We start from the raw sequence: 9,285 nt of genomic DNA, 5'->3' as shown, positions 1-9,285 counted from the left end.
ACCCAAAGGGGTATTATTACTTTCAACCTGATTGCTGCGCAAGGAGAGCGCGAGCGAGGCCGCTGCGCTGCACGTGCTTCTAGAACAAACCACGAAGCAGTACGATCAGGAATTGACGGTGCTGCGCGAGCGGAAATACGCCGTGGAGCAGCAAGTGACGGTGTCGGAGCGGTTCTTGGACAGCTCGAACCGAGCGCATCGCGAGGAGCTCAGCAAATTGACCGTGTCGCTGCAGGAGGCGCAGAAGGAGTGCGACGCGCTGCGGATTCAGATCATGGAGAAGGAAAGCGAGCTGCGCACGGCGGTGGACAATTACGAATCGCTCCGCGTGCAGGCAACGGAGCAAATGAAGGAAGTCACGCACCAGATGATGGAGATGAAGGCGCGAATGAAGGAGGAGAAGGAGAAGTTCGATCGGGAAAAGGAATCGCTGCAGCTCTCGGAGCACAACATGCACTCGGTTATCGCAGAGAAAGTGTCGGCCGCGGAGCAGAAGCAGAAGGAAAGCGCGCGCGAGCAGCAGCGGCAGTTCGAGGAGGAGGTGGGAGAGAAGGAGAGCGGATGATGGGTAGCTCGTTCATGTCCGAAAGCAAGTGCAGGTGCTGTCGCACCAGCTTGAAGAAGAGAGGAAAAGCAATCGGAAGGCGCGAGATCAGATGCGAAGTCTGACCGATACCATTTCAAACCAGGATCAGGTTATCGATAAACTCCGCTCGGAAGTGGCGCAGCGTGACAGCGAATTGCTTGCAGGAAAACAGCAGATTAATAAACTGTTTGAGATTATTGCAGATCGGGGAGATAAATAGTTGTATTGAATGATACCATTTCGTTGTGTTTGTTTGGCAAGGTTTTATTATTTTTAATTCTTTGGTAATATTATTTTTTGGTTATAGATTGGTAATATGAAACAAGAGGATTATTATGTTTAAATTCTTCTGCACAGAATGATATGGGATTATCACGTGATATGTGCTTCCTATTTGGTAGAGATCGAAGCCTCGTGAATCCAATTAGAAATCATTTTCATGAAGGGCGTTCAGCAAGGTATCAAGAAATTCACAATAGCAAAGCCACCCGTAGCAATCACACATCGATTTCACTGTAGGAAGAGAAAAGAAAGGAATTCTGGACTCTCTGCATACAAAACGCAGTACGATTGCTCAAAAAGGATAACAGCTTTTATTTCCTAAGCAATGCAGTAGGTCCCTTCCCACTTTTTCATTTTGAAGGACCTAATGATTCTCATTAATATGCTAAATGCGAAAGGACGCATATTCTACAAAGAATACAAGAGTATTGTTGAACAGTCGGATACAGCTATACCCCAAAATGTGTTTCCGCCGTCACTCTTCTATGAGTTGCCTTGTTATCTGGATGGAGATGATGTTTTCGTGCTTACAACGGATGTGGAAACCTATCTCCGGGACTACTACTTTATCAGGTCATTGTATGGGAGTGTAATCGAGTTTTGTAAGGAAAATACAACATATATTCTGAGAGAAGAACTACAGCAATTTATCGAATTCTTTACTCGCATCATTCCTATCGCTACGATTCTGACAGTGTTCTTTGGCTATATGGTGTGAAAACTAGTCTCAATTCCTTCACTTCTATCATATTCATGTGCTTCATAGCTTTTTCTTCTTCTTATCAACTGATCCAACTCGCATCAATGTCGATGAGCTGGTCAGTTCCCCCGAAATGAGGCAATTTGCCTCGCTAACATCGTCCTATCAAGAATACGTCAAACCCTGCGTGAGCTCTATGTCCTCTTCTGCATACTACAACGAAGGGCGATATGAAGACTCATGTATACTTCCAGAAAACTGGTTTTCTACAGAAACAGCCTTCATGATCTATTCCCAGGTAGTTCTTATGCCTTCTATCGATGCGCAGTTTGTTCAGTTAGACACCAATCGAGATGGATTAGTAAAAGCAGAGGATCTTCTTGAATTTAGTAGTCAACATTGAACATACTACATATTAGATGGTGGTGGTCTCACGATGGCCTTTGCAAAAGCAGTGGAAAAAGTCATCGGAAAGGGTCAAGGACTGAACTATGAGCGATTCCTGTTGTTTGCTTTATCACTGTATCACCTCGACACGAGTGCTGCTAAAAGAGTATGTTGCATAGACAGACAGACAGCTTTGTTTGTAGGTGTACTTTGATATACTCGATGGTCAAAAGAAAGGATACCTGGACAAGGATGCCCTCGATATATTTACAAAGGAAATTGCAGAGAAGTGTTCTACCAAAGAGAAAAAAGTCGAATACACCAACATAACTCAATTAGTATTCAATTCAATCCAGCCGAAGGATAGCACAAAGTAATGACACTAAGATAATAACATATATAGAATAGTTGTTGAAGACTTTATAGAAATGAGTCGAGCAGGTTTAGTATTGAATCTAATAACGAATTGTCGTGCCTTTGAAGAACTCATTCAAGATCCTAAACGCTCATAACGTTGTTTGTTACGCTAAAATATCAAATATGTCATGAAACCGCGGTAAAAAAACATGGTAATTCCAAAATACGAGCCGATTTCCGCCATTACATAGATTCGAGATAACACGCTTAATATAAAAATAAATGTCATCGGATATTGGTATCTACGGGTTGTCGACGCGAGCCATTAATTTGGCATTGAATTTTGCAGCAAAGGGACTGAGTGTGTCGATTGGACACCGCTCCTCGGATTTGGTACGTGGATTATTGTGTGTACAATTTTTAGATTAAGGAATGCACGCACCAAGCCGAGAAGAAGGATCTTGACGAGAAAATCACAGGAAAGAAAGATGTAGTTGATTGAATGGTAATTTCGAGGTCTAGGTAAATGGCTTTTGCGATTCGCTCAGTTCCCCAAAGAAGGTTATTTTGATGTCCAAGCCTGGAACCAGCGCAGAGAAAAATTACTCCAAAATCCTTGCCGCTCTGGAGGTACTTACGGTATTCCCCAAACTGAACTTGTAGGAAGGCGATCTTCTGATCGACGCTACAAGCGAGGGCTACGAAATCAACCTTCGTCGTGAGAAGGAAGCAGCCGAGAAGGGCGTGCGTTTCCTGACCATGGAGATTTTGGGCACGACCAAAGAGCTCCAGAAGGGATGCGGCTTCCTGCTCAGCGGCGAGCGCGAAGCGTACGACCTCGTCGAAGGTCCTCTGAAGAAGGCTGCGACGGAGGTGGAGTACGAGCCGTGCGTGGCGTACATCGGCAACTCTGTGAGTGCTGGATACGCGGGCATGGCGCTGTCGAGTCTGGGTCTGGGAATGGAGCAGCTGGTGGCGGAAGCGTACCACATGCTGCACGAAGCGGGCTTCACCAACGAGGAAGTGAGCAAGAGCATCAACGGGTGGAACAAGGACTCGCTGGCAAGCCCCTTCCTCGAAAACCTGCTGCACATCCTCAAGAAGAAAGACCAGGATGTGGAGGGCTGCGAAAAGGGCGAGGGATCGCTCCTCGACAAGGTTCTGGACTGTCCGCTGCCCCGTCCCGACCACTCCACGCTTCTCCGCGAGGGCTTCGAGCACCACGCGGCGATCGGCGCTCTGACCGCCGCCGTGCAGGAGATCGCGGTGAGCGCGAAGCGCGAGGAGCGAAGCAAAGGTGCGCTTGGGTTGGGAGGCTGATCGGTAGCGGCCACGCTGTGGAACGGCCCCGAATTCGACTGGCAGAAGCTGGACCACGTGCAGCTCATCGAGGATCTGCGCAACACGTTCGTGTGCGGCCAGCTGGTGCTCGCGACGCAGACGTTCGCGCTGCTGCGCCGCGCGTCGGAGGACTTCAGCTGGGCGATGAAGCTGGAGGAAGTGGGCCGCGTGGTGGCGGGCGCGGCGTCGTTCCGCTCGGGATTGCTGGTCGTGTAGGAGGAGAAGAAGAAGAAGAGAGAGGTGACGCATAGGCTGAAGGAGAGTGTGGAGAACGGAGATTTGAGCTTGCTGCAGAACGAGGCGGTGAGCGAAATCCTGCAGAAGAAACAGGCGTCGTGGAGACGCGTCGCGGCGCTGGCGGTGATCGGAGGCGTGTCCGCGCCGGTGGCGACGGCGAGCTTGGCGTACTATGATACGATGCGACGCGATAAATTGCCGCAGAACGTGGTGGTGGTAGGAGAGAACGAGGAGGGATGAGAGACAGGCGATGCGGGACTTTTTGGAGGCGAGCAGCTTCGAACGAACCGACTGCGCGCGCGGAATGACGTACCATTGCGAGTGGACCAAGGAGACGAACTAAATTAGAGGTGTGAAATGTGGAGTGTTTGTTTGAATGCCACTGTTTTCTAAGTCAGCACAATCCGATGCAGGACAACCGAAAACTCATCCCCTGCAAGTACTTTCTACAGGGGAGATGCAACAAAGGCGAGAATTGCCCGTACATGAAATTGGATAGTATTCACAACTAGATACAGTCACAATATAAATGAAGCGAAGCAAAACCAAGAAAAATGGCCTCACCATCCAGGCGGAGTCAAATATGGTTCATGGAGTTTCAAATTGCTGGGAGAAAACCTTGGAGTGGTCAAGCATATCCAGAAGGTTGGAAACGATGTGCTATTTTTGAGTATAGAAGAAGGAAACAAGATTGATGTAAGAATAGTAATTCTTTTCAACAATAGGTATGGAGTCGCGATTTTAAGCTCCAGTATAAGATTGAGACTCCTGAAGACCTCGATGCTATTTTAGTCCCCTCGGAGATGGATCCATCTGGAGTTTGTACGAAGGTTTCTAGTTAAGTTTAGAACTCGATATGTTTTGTCGCTACCCGCGCGCTGTCTGATACCACTCCTTCATACAAGTTATATTTATTGGACATACAATCCAGGGCTGCGTTACAAATTGCAGTATTTGTCTCTCTCCTCCTCTTTTCCTCATAGATGTTAGAAAGTCGAATAATCAGAATCGAATATTGTCCGAATGGGAGCTTTTTGTTTGTTGCCTGCGAGAATAACTCCGTTTACATTTATCAGAATCAACAGTTTGGTTTCCAGCTCCTAAAATCCTATTCTTGCGCGTTTTCTCCAAGCTTCCTTCTCAGCTGCGATTCAAAGTGTGAATCGAACTCGTCTCTTGACTAGACTCTTTCTTTCGGGTCCTACATCTTCGGTGATGTGCGCTCAGCTGACCAATGGCGATGTTTCGATGCTAAATCTCGACTCTCAACAGATCGCTGTTCATCGAATTCTACGCAAATGATGACTTAGGGTATCCACAGAATTCAGCTTGAAAACTCGGAAAAACTCATTGTGACGACGACAAGTGGAGGGTTCTACCGGTTTGACGCGCTGAGTTTGTCTCTAGAAAAGGAATATTCGCTGGTAACGTTGAGAAGAAGCTGCAAATTAGGGAAAAACAGTATCGATGAGCTGCGTGTATCGAAACAGGAAGAACTATTGGATGATTGCTTCGATTCTGCAGTCGGACGTAGTTTTGTATGTGTGTCTTGCAACGCGTAGGACACGATTGAAATGACGGCGATCGATGCAATGTCCTTTCAGACGAGAGGAGTTGAGAAAATGAAAGGGAAAGTCACAGCGATCGAGAGTGTGGGGAAAGTGGACTCGAGGGGAGATTATGTGGTTGTAGCCTATGAGAATGGGAAAGTATATAGTTATAACATGTCATAACGATGTTTTGAGAAACAAACAAGAGACATTTTACGCATCTCGGAGTTCGAGAACGTGAAAACCTTCTTCGGTTCGACTTGTCCGCTCAGAACGAGTTCTATTCTTTAGACAAGGAGGTAGTACTGAACCAGCTTGAATACGCATTGCATGAGCCACAACGGAGACAGGGATTGCACCGAAAGGAATGAGCTTTTCATTCCAACGCGCCATTTCACCACGATCCAAAACGCCAGGACGGAAGATGGACAGCGAGTCAAAGTTCAGTTCAGTAAGATCCTTTTCAATGAGACCCTTACAGTAGGGATAGGTGAAGTAGCTGCGGACATTCGCGTTCGCGGCACTACAGAGAGAGTAATGAGGCACATTTGCCGCTTTTGCCAATTTTGCTGCAGCAACATTGTATCCATGATCAATATGCATAAATTGTTCCTACATTTAAAGAAATATCCATCGATTACCGCTCCTCCAGCATCTTTGCGTGTGGACCCTAGACACGAAAAAACGCACATCTTGCCATTAAAGCAATCCTTTTCCTTTTCTAGATTTTCAAAATCCACAATCTATATCTTCTGTGACTCAAAACACATACTCTCTTTTCTAATCGGCCGCTCTCTGTCTCTTGTTTTATGTCTACTTCTGGAACGTCATAATCTCTTCTAAGAATGACGAATCACAAAGATGACAACCTAGTAATTGTAACAATCTTCCCCCATTTATCAGAACGTAGTAACTCGATCAGAAGCTGCCTTCCTACAGCACCCGTAGCTACAGATAATACGAGTTCTGAACATTCGACCTCCAAGCAGGACTGCACTGTATTTCGCTGCTATACAGTAAAAAAGTGAAACAGAAAGTACGGTTTTGCATAAATCGAATAGTATTTAAACAAACACTGTCAATCTTCTCTGCTGGTTCTACAAACAGGTAGTACAAGCGGCGTTCCATTCAAGAGACTAGAATTTGTGTAGAGTTTTGAAAAGTACGATTTCACATAGTAGTACACGTATTCTCCCATTAATACGATCTGGATGCATTGGGATAGCAGAATCGATACTCCTGCGTAGCGACTTCCAAGCCAGCGAGTGCCCGCGTTGAGTTCTCTCCAGCAACTTGCCCAGAAGAGCAGAGCGAAGAGTCTGGAGATCGCCAGGGAGAAAACAAAGTGTGAAGTTAGCCCCTCAATCTCTCCGTGCTGGGACTAACTCGATTCTTTGAATCCTACTCGAGACCTGCTGAATAGTGTGAGTTGTGGATAAACGGCAATCGCTTCGACATAGTGCGAAAAGCTCCACAACACGTCGATACTCTGCTTTTGGGACAATCCTGGATGGATTATCTAGGTGGTGGGACATGTCCAACGTGCGTACAATCGAGAGGCAAAGCAGCGAAAACAGAAGAAGCCCGATCGTGATACAGCTCTTCTTCCTGTTTTCTCCTGCAAACGAATCCTAGCTTTGAGAGATTCAGTGAGTGATTCACAATGAACGAGTAGTATGTGTATTTGTATCGGTAAGAGAAGTAAAGAAGAAAGGCGATTGCAATCACCTCGACTCCTTCTGTGCAACGATACACCCAATCTCCCGAACGGTCATAGGGAAGATAGGAATCGGAGAAAAGGATGGAGAAAAAACGAGACAGACTCACAACACCATAGAGGATCAGTGATTTGACTGATAGTCCTAGCAGTGAGTGCCACAATATCGCAAGCACCCTGAACAGATCGAGAGGATACGACCTTGTACAAACCCAGCAGAAAGCCGAATGACCCAACAATCGAACTCAGTGTCTAGAATTGAAAGGTCCAAAGGACAAGAACAAGCAAAAAAGAAAAATCCCTATCAGAGAGATAGTGGAAAGTCAACAGAACGAATATAGCAAACAATAACCAGACGGAAAGGTTCTTCCGATCAGGTGAAAGAGCGTTCTTTAGAGACGAAGATTGAAAGAAACGCAGAGGCAACTTGATAGAACTGCCTTCTAATACTGTTGTTCTTGGAGGGTACATAGAAAATGTAATGGTCGCTATTTACTATATCCTCGGGGATATTCTTACACACATTTGATCCCTTTCAACAAACAAATGCCAAACACAAAGCAAATACAAAAACGATCATTAGGACGATTGAATCAATGGAAGTTTATTTGAAATGCTCGTTGGGTCACAGCGAAGCGGTTCACTTCCTGATGGGAAGCTGGGAAGTTGCGGCTGCAGGGGCTTCCTCCCACTCTTCTTCTTCACTGTATGAATCATAATTATCATCATCGCCGTCTTCAATCGGACCGTTCTTTTCGTCCTCATAGCTGCTATATTCATAGTCTTCTCCACTGGGATCATTCGCTCCATTCGCTTCTACAAAAGCTTCTTCATCTTCATCATATTCGTCATCATCATCATAATAGTAATAGTCGTCGTATTCTTCATTCTTGTTCACTTCATTCACATTTGGAACCTGGAGAGGTTCGCTGGTTCCAGCAGGTTCTACAAAAGTCTTTTGATCTTTTTCTCTTCCTTCTTCTTCTTCTTCTTCATTATACTCATAATCATCATATTCATAATCGTCATAGTCTCCTTCTTCATCCTCTTTCTCCTTCTCTCCTTCTCGATTCTTGCCATTTGATTCATTCAATACATTGGACTGTGGGTATTCTTCATACGAATCTGAAGAGTAATAATATGATTCATCCGAGTCATATTCTTCATTCTCATTTGATTCTTCCGAGTCATATTCATCATATTCTTCACTCTCATCACTACACTCAACAAAACACAGCAAACCTACTCATTGCCCAAATTCTTATCCACTCCAACTATATTGGATCGTGAAAAACGAGAACGCATCAACAGCAGATACTTCTTATTCTCAGAGGCAATCGAAGCTAATCGATTCATAGTATTCACTAAGCCTTCATTCATAAAAACCAAAAGTACATCGCATCACCGCCACTTCTTCCTCTTCCATCAACATGTTCCAAGTACTCGCAAATGATTCATTTCTAAACAACTGGTTATTATCTTCTGCCTTAGCCAATGGGAATAACGCCAATATCGCTTTCACATCCCTACTATTCAAATACCATCCAAAACAAAGTACTTTCCCTGGTCCGTGAAATAGCTTGAAATTGACTTTTCCTTCACAGAATCAATCGTTGGACTTTTAAACACCCCAAAACTGCGAGAAATGCTCTGTTGAGCTATTCGCTGCAGAGAAACGGTATCCATGTTGTATATTCAAAATAGTAATGTGGAGAATCTTTCTCCTCGGTAAATAATAGTGTGAAATAGAATGAGTAAAGAAATATGTGGGTCTGATATAATGATAATATGGAAGGTAAACAGGTGCCTCAATAGCTCAGTCGGTAGAGCACTCGCTTAGTAAGCGAAAGGTCAGGAGTTCGATCCTCCTTTGAGGCTTTTTTCTTTTGTATTTTGGTGATCTATTTCATTCCATCTCATTCCATCTTTATTATTATTATTATCATCATCATGTTTTACTACTTACTACTCAGTGTCCTATCCTATTTTATCCTATCCTATCACTCAACTCTTTCATTCTTGTTTCCAACAAACACACAGACAACCATTTGATATCCCTGTTATATCACAAAACAAGTAGTTCTGTAAAACAGTTTTCCTACCATTTGTTTATCCCCCATATCCCTAC

General features: G+C 44.8%; 5 protein-coding genes; 3 read left to right on the top strand and 2 right to left on the bottom strand.

Annotated features, from left to right (window-relative positions):
* Positions 1–565, top strand: part of GSBLH_T00006960001 (uncharacterized protein) — a gene marked incomplete at both ends in the record, with an annotated part of 1,843 nt that extends 1,278 nt beyond the window's left edge. The window contains one exon of the mRNA XM_013038582.1: positions 44–565. Within this exon, the coding sequence (XP_012894036.1) occupies positions 44–565 (522 nt within the window). The remainder of the gene's footprint in view (positions 1–43) is intronic.
* Positions 566–1,875: 1,310 nt separating this feature from the next.
* On the top strand, positions 1,876–2,332 carry GSBLH_T00006061001 (uncharacterized protein; the record flags this gene model as incomplete). Its single annotated transcript, XM_013038581.1, has 3 exons — positions 1,876–1,957; positions 1,988–2,121; positions 2,159–2,332. The coding sequence occupies 3 exons, from the start codon at positions 1,876–1,878 to the stop codon at positions 2,330–2,332; spliced, it is 390 nt and encodes a 129-aa protein (XP_012894035.1).
* A 262-nt stretch (positions 2,333–2,594) lies between these two features.
* On the top strand, positions 2,595–4,251 carry GSBLH_T00000382001 (uncharacterized protein; the record flags this gene model as incomplete). XM_013038580.1 has 7 exons in its annotated part: positions 2,595–2,705; positions 2,737–2,802; positions 2,835–2,942; positions 2,976–3,609; positions 3,640–3,865; positions 3,905–4,106; positions 4,138–4,251. The coding sequence occupies 7 exons, from the start codon at positions 2,595–2,597 to the stop codon at positions 4,231–4,233; spliced, it is 1,443 nt and encodes a 480-aa protein (XP_012894034.1). The 3' UTR covers positions 4,234–4,251.
* Positions 4,252–5,653: 1,402 nt separating this feature from the next.
* Positions 5,654–6,132, bottom strand: GSBLH_T00000381001 (uncharacterized protein; the record flags this gene model as incomplete). Its single annotated transcript, XM_013038579.1, has 2 exons — positions 5,654–6,052; positions 6,082–6,132. 2 exons carry the CDS (start codon positions 6,130–6,132, stop codon positions 5,654–5,656), a joined length of 450 nt encoding a protein of 149 aa, XP_012894033.1.
* Positions 6,133–6,518: 386 nt separating this feature from the next.
* On the bottom strand, positions 6,519–7,628 carry GSBLH_T00000380001 (uncharacterized protein; the record flags this gene model as incomplete). Its single annotated transcript, XM_013038578.1, has 5 exons — positions 6,519–6,815; positions 6,846–6,959; positions 6,983–7,302; positions 7,334–7,409; positions 7,440–7,628. The coding sequence occupies 5 exons, from the start codon at positions 7,626–7,628 to the stop codon at positions 6,519–6,521; spliced, it is 996 nt and encodes a 331-aa protein (XP_012894032.1).
* Between the last annotated feature and the right edge of the window lie 1,657 nt (positions 7,629–9,285).

The sequence above is a fragment of the Blastocystis hominis genome (assembly GCF_000151665.1).
Source record: "Blastocystis hominis, Singapore isolate B (sub-type 7) whole genome shotgun sequence assembly, scaffold_0".
Taxonomy (NCBI): domain Eukaryota; class Bigyra; order Opalinata; family Blastocystidae; genus Blastocystis; species Blastocystis hominis.
Note: the sequence above shows the minus strand (reverse complement) of the source record. Positions and strands in the feature narration are given on the sequence as shown.